Source organism: Sinocyclocheilus rhinocerous, unplaced genomic scaffold (genome assembly GCF_001515625.1).
Source record: "Sinocyclocheilus rhinocerous isolate Xijiao unplaced genomic scaffold, SAMN03320098_v1.1 scaffold21, whole genome shotgun sequence".
NCBI classification, from domain to species: Eukaryota; Metazoa; Chordata; class Actinopteri; order Cypriniformes; family Cyprinidae; genus Sinocyclocheilus; species Sinocyclocheilus rhinocerous.
In genome coordinates, this window is record NW_015641422.1 from 487,996 (window position 1) to 504,578 (window position 16,583).

Consider the following 16,583-nt stretch of genomic DNA (forward strand, 5'->3'; position numbering starts at 1 on the left):
AAAAAAAAATCCATATTGTTATTCTCCTGAGGTGCACGTTAATGTCATAGCTGTATTTTTGTGATGAACGGTGGCATTTGTAGGTGACCGCTGAGGGGTCAGGTTTGTATTTTTCTCCTCGTGACCTCTGTGACCCCACGTCTTCGGGCTCACCTGACTAATGAGCTGATATTTGAAGGCAGTGTGGTAGGGTGCGAGGTTAAAGGTCAATCCAATACCAAACCATCTTTCATGGTATTACTTGGAGAACTTGACTCAGGTAGGCAGAAAAGCAATAAGAAATTAGCTGGAGTGTGTTTGCAGGTCCAAAGTTTATTCTGCATGTCTGAAATAGAGCGCTCCTCTGGGAAGGACGTCAAAATCACACTCATTTATTCTCCAGCTCAGGGTCAGAGAGTATCTTACACTAGTCTTTTTACTGAACCTCCGTGTCTCGGATCTCTGTTTTCATTCAGAGGACTAACATTGAAAATATTTGAGATTTAATTAACATTTACACTACCTTTGAAACGTTGGGGTCAGCATGATATTTTTAAAACTAAATTAATACTTTTTCAGCAAGGATGTATTAAATTGATAAAAAATGACTGGAAAGACATTGAAATGACTGGATAAATGATAAAAGCAGCAAATCAGCATATTCGGATGATTTATGAAGGATCACTGATGTGACACCGAAGATCAGAGTAATGATGCAGAAAATTCAGCTTTTACCATCACAGGAATAAATTACATTTTAAAATATATTCAAATAGAAAACAGATGTTTGAATGGTAATATTTCACAATATTACTGTTTACGGTATATTTGATCAAATAAATGCAGCCTTGGTGAGCATAAGAGACTTCTTTAAAAAATAACTTTAAAAAATCTTATGGCCCTAAACTTTTGAACAGTAGTGTAGGTTGTTTGCCCCATAAATCTAATACTGAATGTTCCCTCAAAAGAATAAATAAATAAATAAACACACACTTTTATTATAATTAAATCATAACTGATTTAATTTCAGGGAATCAGTTAATTTAGATAGCTAATTTTATTAAACAGATACAAAATATTTATTTGAATCATCACTCAAACAAACATTTAGTCAAAACTGTTTGTCTGTTAGCATATGTATATGTTTTCCGCTTTCAGATAAAACTGTTGCAGATGAGTGATTTAGAAATGCTTTACAAATCGACTCTACTCAATCATTACAAAGAGATAAATTAAAAGGACAATTCATTCACAAATATTTACCCTATTTTTATTGACCATCTAACCCAACCTGCGCTTTGCGGTTCTGCATTGTCACCGTTTTGTTGCGATTATCATTTCAGCACTGTTTATTAGAGCGGGCTCATGAATGACCCAGAATCAGGGATCCCCCTTCGCTCTCTTGGCTGCCGTGGACTGCTCGGCACATGTGCCATTGGCTCCTCGCTGCACTCTCAGAGCCAGCTGCTCCGCACTGGCAGAGGCTGCTGGGAGAGTTTATCAGGACCATGTGGCCCATCTGGAGCTGTTTAGCTTTAGCAGAGAGCGAAAAAGAGAGAGGGAGTTAGCATTTGTACGAGAGAATGAAAGATGTTTGACTGAAAAAGGGCCATTCCTTTTTTTATCATAGATTTTCACCCTTCTTTGTCTGGAAACTTTGTGTGTGTGTGTGTGTGTGTGAGAATATATATACTTAATCAATAATAAAGCAGATTGATTGAATTTCCACGTTCAGATCCAGCGCTCTGTCCATAAGTGGCTTGCATGTATTTACACTTTGTATGTGGTTTAATTTTTTTGATTGACAAGTGTTTGTGTGTGTCTCCAAGCAATTTTATTGAAGCATATATACCACAGAGCAGCTGGACATGACGGAAGATGGATTTAACAATGATGGGATGTGTACTGAGCAGATTTGAACGATTCGATTCTAAATAAACTATGTTAGCAATCACAGTCAATCCACAGAGCTTGTTTAGCTCTAAAAAAAAAATACAAGTCAAATAGATGGCATATTGCACAAAAAGCAGTATGGCGTATGCTGAGCATTATAAATGCCTAATCGGCATCACAGTCTGGTCACATCATGGTCTGGTCGCTTTCAGAATATCAAAAGATTATAAGGTTTGTCAGTTGAGTAAGGCTTAAGATGAGGCCCAAGTTACGGTTTTGACCATGTTAAAAAAAAATACATCTAAAATGCCTTTCTATGGATTGGGAGTCTAAAATATCATACCAACACATCAAAATATACCTTTATTTACTGTGTTATCCAGTTCATTCTTTTTCTATAGATCGCCTTGTTGGATCCATGAGGGCTGTGCTTTCATCCTGTTATCTTAAAGTTGCCTCCATGTTAATACTTGCACATGACTGAAAACAGGCCGAATGAATCAGTGTTGCACACAAAGGGTTTTATACACCCCTCCTCCCCTCTCTTCCCCGTTAAATCTCAAACATCTCTGCACCCGGGGTCTATCAGTGCCTGCCCTCTCTTCATGGCTCCATCCATCTCCCTCCTGCAATCATTCATCTCTTTCTCCCTCCCTGCGAGCTTCTACCCTGCTCCACTCATCTGATCCGGAGAGAGCCAGAGCCTGCTGTTGAGATTAGGAGTGACTCCAGCCGCTGTGGTATGCTTTGATGCTCCGGGATCTGGGGGGGAGGTGCTGACACCGGAGGGGTCGTCCCTTTTACCCCTGGCGCCGCCAATGTGCTTTTGTTTGTGGAAGCCCTCTAACTCCTCCTGTTCGGCACGATTTGGTGCTCTTTTAGAGGCGTGTCAGACTTAAAAACAATTGCACACACCGAAATCCCAGAGTGCATGCAGTACCTGTTTTACTTTATCATCATGCTGTGCATTAACGACTGTGGAGAGAGATCACATTACACCAACGGAGATCACAGAACACAACTGGCCACTCAGAATGAGGATTGTGTTTAATATTCTACTGCTGATGCAGATGGGACAGCTTCATGTTGGAGATTGTGACTGCCACCTGTGATTGGAGGCAGATCAAGTGGAGAAAACTTGGGACAACTTCTCAACATGCGAATAATTAAGCATTAACATGCTTCATGTAATTGCATGCAATGTAAACCAGTAACCATGTGTGTTCGTGCATGCCACCATGATATTAGACCTCATCCGTATATTTCAGTTATAATCATCGCATTGTGTCCTCTGATTGCTCACTCCAGGTCACAACAGTTGTTGCTTGTAAAGCAGTATAACATAAAGGTTACCAAACAATTTTGTCACCCCACCTTTCCTAACCTCCAATGAGCCCTAGGGATCCAGTCGCTGTTTCTTGTTCTTTCCAATGGGGCAAACCCTACTCCTCTCTCTTGCCGCTGTGCTGAAAGCTAATCAATGATACAGAAGAGCTCCACATGTAACATCAGAGCGGGGTGTTCTTTGAAGGGCGAGGCACAGGGATTAGAGGAGGATGAATCGGGACATCCTGCCATAATCCCTCCCTCCGCGCCTCCCAGCAGGTGCTTGCCCCTCGCTTTTTTCCCCCTTTTTGTTGTTTCACTTGACTGCCCATTCACTTTTTCACTTCACTTCACTTCACTTCTGTCTGGCTCTCTCCACATCTTGGCCAGCTGGGGCTGATCTACAGGAGGTCTGCTTTACTCTGACCTCTTCGTTGTACCTGTATTTTAAGCACACCCTTACACACAGGTAGAGGAGAGAAACTGGAGGCAGATGTATTGAAACTGGAGGAAGATACTGTACTTTGACGCTGGAGGCATCATTTGAATGCAGATACAATAAAAACTTGAGGCAGACAGGATGCAGGTACTTTGGACCAAAACCGTAGACCGTAGACACACTGTCCTGCGAAGTTTATTTCCAACCTACTTCAAGGGTTTCTGAAGACCTTGGTTAGCTGGTTCGGGTGTGTTTGATTAGGATTGGAGGTAAACTCTGTAGGATAGCGAGTCTCCAGTACCCCTTTTCCACCAAGGCCAGAGCCTAGTTTCAAACCGGTTCTTTGTCTATCGACACCCAAAGCACCAGCTCCAAATCAGGAAAAGCAAGTTCGTAAGTAGCACCAAAACATTGCTGGGCTAGAAGGAAGAACCGCTTGCGTCAGGGGCTGGGGGCGGGGTTACCGTGACCAACAAGACAAACAGAAACTTTTGACTGCCATATTTGAAACAGCAGCTAAACACAAACACGTTGGATTCTCCGTGTTTGGATGCCAATGTAGGTTCGCAAAGCCATGAACATCAATAGCAATGCAACGTCCACCATTGTTGATAGTGGGTTTAGGCTTGTTCGGGATGCATCGGCGCTGCGCGGACCGGTCGGTGCGTGGCATCGGGGTGCTGCGGGAGCGACTGGAAAGCAGGCGGCTCTTTATGGTTTTGGATCGCTCTCGCGGTGCTTTGGTGTGTTGTGTGCCGATCGATCGATCTGCGTGGTGCCGATGCACCTCGAACAAGCCTGTTGTGTTTGACGCTGCCACACTAGCGAAACGAAAGATGCAATGTATTCATTGACGTAAGACCTGGCTCTGTGGTGGCTCTCTAGCAGTGGAAAAGCAAACCGGTTCTTAAAGGGCTCGCCAGTTGAACCAACTAAGAACCGGCAATAGCACTGGCTCTGAACTAGCACCTGGTTCCTGCTGGTGGAAGAGGGGTACAAGAGAAAAAGTAGCTGTTTTTAACAGCTATAACACCAGCATTAAAGACTTAAAAAAATTTAGCTCAAAACTCACTTTCAGACAGCAGCAAGTGTTTGAAATAACTTCTGTTTGAGATCCGATGTGGATTATGATCACCATACAAGGCAGAAATATTTATAAGCGATGCAAAAGACTATGCACACAAGCCATTAACGTTACCATAGTAAACATGGTAAATACGACCGCTTAAAGAAATCAGGCGTCAGCTTCTCATTCTCGATCACAATCGTGTATTTACTTAGTAACATAATTTATCTGTCATAAGTCTCGTCTCGAGACTTCAGCTCCGCGTCATAAAAATATAATAATGTTTTTTGTTCGGGAGCTCCCTCTGCTACTCAGGTCGTATTTTTGATGGAAAAAATATAGAAATGATCATTCTTTCAAAATGTGATGTATACTGTGACTACAAATAAACAGAAACAGACTCGACTGAATGGTATGTGTCCTCTTTCTTTTGTGAAATAACGGTTCATACCGCTTTATTTCTGTGTGACTAATTTTCAATCCTGATAAATTAATTAATTGTGATAAATGTATACCTTATTATTGTAAAACATTGATGCTTTTGGATTTAAATCTTTAACAAAACATACTAACAAACGGCCGCTTTTATCATGTTCGTTTTGTGATCGCGCGAGTTCCAGTGACTTATTTCTTATTAGTTTTCTGATAACTTCTCTTTGTTAGTGAAATGATGGGGTTGCGTGACGTGGTTCCAGAGGGGCGTGTAAAGGGCGTGTTTTAGTGAAGCGCAGCGGAGCTTCTGGCCCGACGGTGGAAATGCAGCGTGATTTTGGGCTCGGTGCTACAGGCCCGAGGCTATTAGCCCCACCCGTTTAAAGCACTGGCTCGCACTGGCCCAAAAGTGGAAAAGCGGCTATTTGGAGCCAGAGACTTTAGACCAATTTGGAAGTAGATACCTTGAAAACTGTAAGCCGATTTGCAGGATAGATACCCTAAACTGTAGACTAATTTGTAAGCAAATATATAAAAACTGGAGGCAAATTTGGAGGTAGATATTTTGAAAACAGAGGCAGAATTTAGAGGGAGAGATACATTGAAGCTAGAGGTGGATTTGGTGGAAGGCACTTTGTGACACTGGAGGCGGATATATTGAAATTCCTGTATTTCTTCTAGTCATTTCTGTTTATACAATAAGAGAGATTAACATAAATGCACCCATTACCCTTTAAACTTGACCTCAGTCACAACTCTTCATCATGGGTTTTCACCATGAGCTAAATGGTAATAGGATCAGAGCCCTAGTTCCTGAAGTGACCTTACCCCGTTGTGGTTTTTATCAGCTGCAAATTATGCATGAGCTTCTTGTTAAAAGACTAGCATTGTAAGAGAACCCATTTCTGTCCCATTAAGGAGTGCACAGGCTGGGAAGCTCCATGGGGCTATTGTGTTGCAGTGTCTCTCGTCCGCCGAGGAAGGGTAAGACCAGCGGAACCGGAATGCCCAGATCAGTCATTCTCATGGCCCTCTTTACCCATCCTGTCTGGAGGATGTGGTTAGATCCCATCTCCACCCTCCATCACTCATGTTGCAATTTACAGACTGCCTCTCTCTGAGAAATACAGAAGGCTCAATATATCATTGTTTCCCGGTTGACAGGAGAGTCTTGAAGTTGAAACTAAGTTAATTTGGAGGCTGGCTTTATTTGGAGCGCATCATGAATTTGCACAGACACGTTATAATTGGGGACAGCCACAACTCCTGCAGATAGTCCTGGGAAAATATGTAGAGCTTGAAAACACTGGAACTCTCTAAAACCTAACAAGTTCATGTGCTGTCTACTGTCTACTTAAGGCAAAATCCTAAACATCACGTACCTTCACAAGGTGCTGAATTTGAACACTCTACAATAGTCAAATTTAATGGGATGCCACTATTTTTGTCAAGAATTTTCAGTATTTGAAGAAATACATATATTTGTTTTCATTGAGCTCAGTGCAATTCATTCTGTGATTGTCTCTCAAAAGATGCATGTGATTCTGTCTTACAAATTTGGCCAAAATTACATAACTTGGAAAGCAGAATAACCTTGCTTTCTACCTTTTGGAACAGCTTTTGCATTTTGAATGCTCACAATGCTTTTAAAAGCTGTCTAGGGAACTCCCTAGATTTTGGAGCAGAGGAGTCATTTAAGTAATCTATCAATGTGTATAGTTTTAAGAGTATCAGAGTCATCAGATGTTATCATAACCATTCTCTTTTCAAAGAACTTGCACATTTGCATGAAGCCAAGCAATATCCCAGGAAAATCCTGACTTCCTGTGTAGAGTTTATCATGTTAGGTCTGTATTTAGACTGTGTAGATTTGTTAATAGACAGGCTTTGCGAAATGCTCTCTGTATAGTGTGTAGGGATTACGCTCATGTCGGCTATCCCAGCATGCATCTCTATCTCTGTCACTGGATACTTGCATGCCAAACAGTTGGCCATTATACCCTGTAATGAGGAACAGATAGGATAAATTGTCCAATAAAAGCAGGCCGTCTCTAAAATTCAGAGCAGTCTAGACTGACTCGATGAACCGTGACATCCTTCGTTGTTTTACTGGATACTTTTTTTGCACAGCTGCATCAGAATTACTCTGGTGCTTAGTCGCATTAATACTTCTAAAGCTGCAGTTTTCAGCTCCTAAAAATATTTAGGTTTCTTATAACAACCATTGCGAGAAAAAAAAATTGTTTTCTTTATTTCTCCGGCAAAGTACGAATTCTCCCCTGGACCAATCTAAATGAGGTTACACCTCTGCCTGGAACACTTTAGCAATCAGTAAGTAATGGGACAGTTGGCCGGCTTGTAAGTGCTTTGTTGAATATCTAGCAGCAACCTTTTATAGTCTAGTTTTTTTACTCTTTTGTTTATTGGCTGAAATCTCACTCAGCTGTCATCTAGTCCTCCAGCTATCTCCAATGTTATGATGAACTTTTTGCCTGTGTAATCTCCATTAATTAATGTCAATGTTTGGGTGTGGAGCTGCAAACCCCATTTGAACAGATGATGCCGGTTTAGAGAGTGATTATGCGTCTTTTTGAAACATAACACATGGTGTGTTTTAATTTTGTGTACACTTCAATTATTTCCCCCTGTAAATAAACTAGAGTTCATTGTAATTTCTTGTTTATATCCAAGTCTGTGAGGCTTTCAGTCTGATTTTTCTCCTCCTTTCTATCTACTTCCAGACTTCAGCACATTTAATTGCCAGACCCTCAGCTTTCACCATTACAATTAGATTTTGTTTCAGTCATTGCTTGATTTTCTAGCCTTCGGGCCTTTGGCATTACAAAAGGGCTGTCTTAAAAAGTACATATAGACTTATATTCTTCATAAATGCTTCAGTAAGATGTCAGGTTAATCAGGATGTCTATTTTCAATTGATGCCAAATAGACATCATGAACAGTTTCTTCCTTTTTGTGGCATAGCGACAGTGCCTGTTCCATCAGTCACAGCCATGAGAGACTGGAAAAGAAAAAAGAGAGAAACAATCTGTCTGCCGAACACAGCGCTTGTGAGAATTGATTAGCGATGCCGTTGCGTATTCGTCAAAGCTGCCGGGGCTTGGCAAGCTATCTCAGGCACGGTCCTCTGATTGAATGAGATTAATTTGTACAGGAGTGAATGATGTTTGTCTTTTACCCATCCCCCTTATTTTCTTTAATTCTGTGTGGGGAGAGCATATTTGGCAGCAAACATCAGGCGTGGACTGAGGGGAGTGCGTGTGGGTAAAATGATGAAATGCAGCTGAAATGGAAAGTGCGTAAACGCGTGCCTCCTCTGGCAGCACGCGGAGGGTGGAGGAGGAATTGAGACGTACGACTTTCCACTGTTTTTAGTATTCTGTGCTGTTTCACGGGGAGAGCTGAACTGAAATGTGGAGCCAGTGAGTTAGACGTCTCCAAAAGGAGAAGCTGTGATGAGTGAGTGCGAGAGGCCTTGAAAGTTGGCAGTTTGATTTATCCTTAGTACTATTTATCAGTCATCAGCTGCTGCTGAAGTCTTCTCAGTGAGTTAGACGTCTCCAAAAGGAGAAGCTGTGATGAGTGAGTGCGGAGAGGCCTTGAAAGTTGGCAGTTTGATTTATCCTTAGTACTATTTATCAGTCATCAGCTGCTGCTGAAGTCTTCGCATAGCGTAATGGAGAACTTAATTACATTTCAAAGCTTTGACGTGAATCAACGTTCAGAGGAAGAGTTAGACAACATCTCGCAAGTGTCCGTTAGTGTCATTTTGTCAAGTCACTCACTCACTCACAGAGACTGTCTGCACTGATTCTTGAGATGTGCGACAAAAATAGCAATGTTTCTAGAATCAGAGATGATCACTACAGTGTCTGTAACACAAACTGCAATCGATTTTCACTATTTTATTAGAATTATAACATGATCACTAACTGAACTTAAAACAGTTAAAACAGTGTTAAATTGTTTATTTACTTTAATGTTATTACTGCATCCTGACTATGGACACCCATTTTCTCCTAATATCACAATTCTGACTTTTTTTTTCGTCAGAAAAAAAATTCTTAGAAGAAATGTCCAATTTGTGAGATGTAAGCTCAGATTAAAAAAAAAAAATAAAAATTTCAGATGTGAACTACAAATGATCATTAAAAAAGTCAGAATTGTGAGATGTAAACCCAGAATTTGGAGGGGGGAAAAAATCAGAATTGCGAGATTTATTATACATAGAATTGTGAGATGTCAGAAAAAAAAAATCTGAATTCACAGAATTAATTGGGACATCTCAAAATTTTGACTCAGAATTGTGAGTTTCACTATCTCAATATTCTGACTTTATATCTCATAATTCTGAATTACGAGAGAATGTCAGAATTGTGAGAGAAAGAAACACATTTACCTTTAGTTATTTATTCCATGGTGGAAACGGGCTGACAGACAGAAGAGGTTCATTACAAAAATATTCTTCTTAGAAGAAATGTCCAATTTGTGAGATGTAAGCTCAGATTTAAAAAAAAAAAAAAAATTTCAGATGTGAACTACAAATGATCATTAAAAAAGTCAGAATTGTGAGATGTAAACCCAGAATTTGGAGGGGGAAAAAAATCAGAATTGCGAGATTTATTATACATAGAATTGTGAGATGTCAGAAAAAAAAAATCAGAATTCACAGAATTAATTGGGACATCTCAAAATTTTGACTCAGAATTGTGAGTTTCACTATCTCAATATTCTGACTTTATATCTCATAATTCTGAATTACGAGAGAATGTCAGAATTGTGAGAGAAAATGTCACATTTACCTTTAGTTATTTATTCCATGGTGGAAACGGGCTGACAGACAGAAGAGGTTCATTACAAAAATATTCCTGTTGTATAAGGTTTTATAGCTGAGTCCCTACTTGTAAACACTGTTAGATTTTAATGAAAGATTAAAAAAGTCAACCGTAAAATCGTAAAGGCCACCTTTCCGTATTTCACCCATTTTCACTATATTTCTTCAGTTCAGCAAGCTTAAACGTGTGTGAATACCTTTGAATTTTTATCCTATATTGTTCCAGTCCTCAACCCAGTTATCAGCATTTGGATAACTATCTAAAGTAGCAGCTCTTGTGTGCTAATCAGACCAAAAACGTGTTTGAATGGGTTCCAGATCGACTGAATTAGTCATGGCAACAGCAAAGCCCTGAGTGGAGTTTTACCATCACAAGAGCAAATGCGTTAAGATGAATTTAGTGCTCTGGGCAGCGTTATCGGAGTCCCAGTGCCAAGTGGGGATTTTCAGAAGAAACGGTTTTCTAATGTGTCCATAAACTCTCCATTATATGATAGAACACAAGTGTATTTAAAATCTATTGTTTCCATTCTCTCTCTTTCTTTCTTAGGCCCAGACTGCATGCACAGAGGAAGTTTGCTCAGTCTCAACCCAACTCTCCCAGCACCACGCCGGTGAAGATGGCCGACCCTTCTCTGCCCACGCCGCTCACACATATCACATTCCTCTCCAGACGCAAGCCCAAGACAGAAGACTTCCTCACATTCATATGCCTTCGAGGTATTGCCTCATTTTTCAGCGTCTTACCATCCATATTTTTACCACTTTTTAATTTATTTTGGTTTTGGTTTTTAATTTTACTTGGTTTTAATGGTGCATTCATTTTTTTTTTTGCTCTTGTTTCAAGACAATTTGAGCCATCTCTTCTAACATAGCAACTCAATATGTACTGACTACGATGCTTCATTAGAAACTGCACCATGTATTACAAAATAATACAATCAAAGTTGAAGATTAACACGGCACACTGCAGTCCTTGTGGGCAATTAAATGTGCTATAAAGGTGTGATTGCCACTACATTTAGCAGTAAATTGTAACTACCATCATTATAGGGTATCCAGCAACATGGACTAGGTCCACTCAGAGAAACAACTAGTCACTGAATTTGCCAAGTTTACAGCATGACTAATTGTAGTTATTTTTTAGGCTGTTTAGACTAGACTGTATGTTTTGAGGCAGTTCAGATACTAAACAATGCTCTAATGTGTTTTGTATTGGCTTTGCAGTGTTTCTGGTTTCACCAGTATTAGATTTACTTGCCCCTCAACATTACGTGCGATGGTCATAATTCATGCTTGGGAAATTTATTAAATTGAGCAGTGTAAAAACTAACTCTTCATTCATCTGTTCATTTTGTTGTGCATATTTATAGCTTTTCGTTTTTGTCACTTCGTGAACTTCAGCGTTTAGTTTTTTTCAACAAAACTCATTTTTATCTTTGTAATAACCTTTCATACAGCCTTGGCCCGACACCTCTGTCCTGCTCACCTGGTGTCCAGGTAAGCGATCTGAACCGTAGCACCGGTGTCTGATGTCATGACAGAGTTGTAGGTGGCCTTCATGGCACCTGAACACCAGTGCATTTGCTGCACAAACATAGACTTTCAAAGTTAGGAGGTATCACACCAGCCGTTTCATGTTGAATAATGGAGGTGTTATCAGCCTGAAGTGTCACGGACACACACTTCAACAAACACACCCACCTCTCGTGAACCAGGGTATGCCTTTCACAGGGGATTTATGGGTGCCTCCTACTTCCAAGGTCAGTGCACAGTGTTTCTATAGAGTGAAGCTCAAATATTTAACCACAGAACAGGTAAAACTAAAATCTTCAGGGTAGCCTGGAGCCTCTTTGCCAATTAATGATTTGAGACTACAAAAATTTAATTGAGATCAAATTTTTGAATTTTACTCACCCTTAGGTCATCCAAATGTAGTGGACGTTTTTTCTTCAGTAGAACTGTGAAGAAGATTTTTAGCTAAAACCATGGTCCTCAATGGCTACCGTCACTTTGAGAGTCAAAAAAAAAAGCATATCAGGCAATACAAAGTGGCTCTTGACAATAGATTGAGCTTTTATGAAGTGAAACAATTGAAACTGAACATTATTTAAAACACTATTACTCTATGTCTCCCTTTAAATTAATTAATTAATAAATGGAACTTGGTTCTAGACATTTACCACAATCCCATTCTGTGGATTTACCTCCCAGATCAGGACACAAAAAGCTAGATTTTCAATAGATTTCAGTTCTATCTGCGTTTAGCTGTCTGTAAAGTTAATGTGAGGCCCTTTTTTATTGTACATTAATATTTATTTGACTCTTTAAATTCATTTACTAGGATCAGAAGTGTAGCCTACAGTTTTTCAACTTAACGGTCAAAACAGAAAGGTTTCTGTCCCGTTTCATGCATGTCCTGAGATGTGTAAAAGGTAGGAAAAGTGGAAGCAGAATGTTCCGTTAGTACCGTTCAAAAACCTGAAAACGAAAGCCTGCTGGACCTTGAATTTATTCGTTGGCCGGAGTTTTTACAACATAATACTTAAACCTTGCGGGAGACGGTTTAGACTGCCTCATTTCAGTATAAACTTTCCTTCCTCCCCAGGATTTCAGAATAGCAGCCCAGAAATGTCCTGTAACATGCTTTCCAAAAACAAGACGTCCATTAGCCACAATTTATGGCCATTGCTTTCTATAAAAGTAGTCTTTATCATGTGATTGTGTGAGTGACGGTACCGTATGAAACATTAGCTAGTTGTATCAGATGTGTGTACGCCATCGGGTCAGCTCAGGTCTTCTCGGACTTGGCCTTAACTTGACTTGGCCTGGTGTGTGAGGTCAGGGAGAGGCCAAAGCCACACGTCGAGGGTATTACATATCAGCCTCAACTCTCAGTGACTCTCCTAGCTGTTTTTTTCCACAGCGGCAATTAGACGATGGGCCGCACCTCACTAACCATACCACCTCCTAGTGGTATTATTTATAGATGATACTCCCCTGCTGAGGCTGGTGTGTATATTAGTGTGTGTGGAGCGTAATGTTACCCAAATGGCATTACAATACACTGGTGTTGTGAGAAGTAGAGAGTTGTCATCATGCCATGTGTCGGTTTATCCTTCAAAGAATCCCTGACATTCAGTATCTTCCAGAGGGCTCTTTACTTTGGCATGTTTGTTCCAGCCATAAGGAGAGGCGGTCGTGAGTAGACAGTGTTGATCTTTCGCAGGGGTGGAGGTAAAGAGAGGATGGGTCAATACAGATCAATGGATTCTGGGTAAATATAGCCAGGGTCAAATGGGCAGTCCTACAATAGCTCAGTTATGGCCGACTGCCAGCGAAACGCAGCTCTTATCTGACACAGAGAAAGTATTTAACCGGACCGCCGTGTGCGACTGCTGAGTAGAGTGCAGGCTGTGATTAATGCGAGGTTGTAAAATCTCTGACGGTTTCTTCAAAAGAAAAGTTTTTCGGTCTTAAACAGACGTAGTCTCTGGGGTTCTGCCTTTTGAGATATCAACAGCATAATTAGGAGTGTTTTTTTGTTTTTAAAATGTTTTTTTTTTTTTTTTACATCCAGATTGTGTCTTCTGATGCAATGTAAAGTAATGCGCTGCAGACACAATGCAGGAATTACACCCTTGACGTAAGCCGTTTCTGTTTTTATGCTACATGCCACTTTAAATCCTGACGAGTGTTTAAAGCATGGACAAAGCACTTTCCTGTGTGTGTGTGTGTGTATGTGTATTCGAGCAGTCTGAGTGAGTTACACTACAAAAAAGATTTCAAACAATCTAGACATCTGTGCAGATGAAGTCCATGCCTGTTATATCCTGTAAGTCCTCAGTATCTTTAATAGTATAGAACAGGGGTGGCGAACGTCGGTCCTGGAGAGCCGCAGCCCTGCAGAGTTTTGCTTCAACCCTAATCAAACACACCTGAACAAGCTAATCAAGGTCTGAAGGGTTACTAGAAAGCTACAGGCAGGTGTGTTTTAATTAGGGTTGGAGCTGTACTCTGCAGGGCTGCGGCTCTCCAGGACCGACGTTCAGCACCGCTGGTATAGAAAGTCTTGACATTAGTAGCCGTAATGGTCTTAAAGATTATTTTTTAGGTCTTAATAAAATAAGACATTTCTTATTGTAATTCTCTTCCACAGATAGAGCTGGAAAGTCTTTTTTTTTTACCTTGTAAAGTAACCTTGTACACGAGATAAAATGTTTTAGTGTGTCGGTAAATATTACTGTTAAATCAATATGGATTTGTATACTGGCACTAGACTTGTGCCGGTATTCGGTAATGCGATATATCACGGTAATGAATATGCACAATATTGTTATCGTGGGCACTTCTAAATACCGTGAATAATTATATATTACAAATTATTCCGAATTTTGAATGCATTTTAAGAATACTTTTCCCATCAACTGGTCAAAATGCACAACACCGCTGTATGCTGCGTGAAAGACGCGTGCGCACTCTGATGTAAACAAGCGCGGATGTGAAGCACATGGCGGAACATGTGAGAGACGCTCTGGATGAAAGCGCACTTTCACTCTCTGACAGCAGATGGCGCTAAACTGCAGAAATAATAATAATAATTCATTTAAATGCAGCCGTTACCCCGGAAACCCTGTAAACAAAGCAGCTGCACTACTTTCTTTTTTTTTATTGTGTTTAAATGATTTAAACAGCCATTCAGATTTGTGTATTTGCTATGATGTTCATCACAGCGCCAAATACTTAAATATTTAGACTTAATAGGCTATTTTCAAACTTTTTTTTTACATTTTAATCTGGACTACAACATGCCCTAGATATTGTTTGAAAGTGTTTTGATTCTTTATTGTTCGGTCACACTTTACATTAGGGCTTCATTAGTTAACATTAGTTAATTCATTAGTTAAACTGCCAATGAAAAATTCTTCTGAACATTCATTAATCTTAGGTATTCCAATATTTAATAACAGGATGTTAAAATCGAGAGTTGCAGCTGTGTTATTTAATGAGCTAACATGAACTAAGACTTGTATTTTTTAAACAAGGATTAATAACTTCTGTAGCAAATGTAGCTATTGCTCATTGTGAATGTTAATGCATTAACTAAGGTTAACTAATGAGGTCTTATTGTAAAGTGATACCTATTGGTCTTTATAGTTCTTTTGCACTTTAATTTAATTTTGCATTTAAATGTTCAGTTATTTTTGTTATAAGAAAAAAGTTATTAAATCTGTTATACTGTATTATGACAGCACTTTTTTAAACTTAATTTCAATATCGTGATAATACCGTATACCGTAATAAAAGCATTAGCAATTAATCGCAACATGAAAATTTGATACCGGCATATCCCTAACTGGCACACATACATATTTATTAAATATATTTTTTATCCCATCAAATATTAATTAATAAATTAATAAATTTATTTATTTACCAAATAAATGTGGTGCTAAATCATATAATAAAACATTATTTTTTCCCCCAATTTTTCTTGCAAAATGTTTTAAATTATTTATTTTTATTGTGTTTATATAAAATGTATGTAAAACTATTATTGTAAAGTATTATTAAATTGTTTCCTTAAACATGCTGAAACCCTGGCATACGCACTCCTCATGATGTGAACTCGAGTAGGTAAGGAGATATGGGTAAATTAATAACGTACTCTATTGCCCGTGTTACATAACAGGCAGCTGTAACTGTATTTTTATGTGCTTTTGAATGTCCTCATGAGCATTTAGTTCAATTCCAGTGTCTCTTGGATATCATTGACTGTCCTAAAGACTTATTTACGTCTCTCAGGCCACGGCAGCCGCATTCAAACCACAGCCACGTGTGTCGGCGTGAAGCTGTTGCACTGGCGCTGTGTGCTATGAAAGAACAAAGATTGCTGATTTCAATTCAATTAAGCGCGCTGACGTGTGCGGCTTGGCGGTGGGGCAGCAGGCTGATTAAATTCTCCCAGCGACTCCTCAAGCATAGGGCAAACTGGGTTAATGGACTTGCAAACATTCAGGAATGTAAATTAGAGGAGATATAATCCATAATCCCCTCACATTCTTGCTGCCGCCGCAGCCCAGAGACAATGTTTTTAATGTCCCCTCTTATTCTTCTCACTCGCCGCTCTCTAGTGCACTCCATACTGCCATATGCCGTCACATAGAGGGGATAGAGTGTAGTGCGAAGCAGGGGGGCTGTTAACTGTCTAACATCCCTTCTCTCAACTGCCATATACCTTGACCTGCTGGAAAACCTGTTAACCTGACAGGAGCCCTGACAACCTTGGGTCAAGATCTCAACCTGGGAGACCCGTACCTCTATTAGAGGGATACAAATCACCTAAAAATAAGTTTTTCTCATCATTTACTCACCCTCATGTTGTTTCAAACCTGTATGTATGTGTATGTATATATATATATATGTGTATATATATATATATATATATATATATATACACATACAGGTGCATCTCAATAAATTAGAATGTCGTGGAAAAGTTCATTTATTTCAGTAATTCAACTCAAATTGTGAAACTCGTGTATTAAATAAATTCAGTGCACACAGACTGAAGTAGTTTAAGTCTTTGGTTCTTT

General features: G+C 39.6%; 1 protein-coding gene across 1 annotated transcript in view; it reads left to right on the plus strand.

The window, feature by feature from the left end:
• Positions 1-16,583, plus strand: part of LOC107754814 (protein Jumonji) — a 119,827-nt gene that overhangs the window by 77,791 nt on the left and 25,453 nt on the right. The window contains exon 4 of the mRNA XM_016571403.1: positions 10,538-10,707. Coding sequence (XP_016426889.1) covers positions 10,538-10,707 — 170 coding nt within the window. The remainder of the gene's footprint in view (positions 1-10,537; positions 10,708-16,583) is intronic.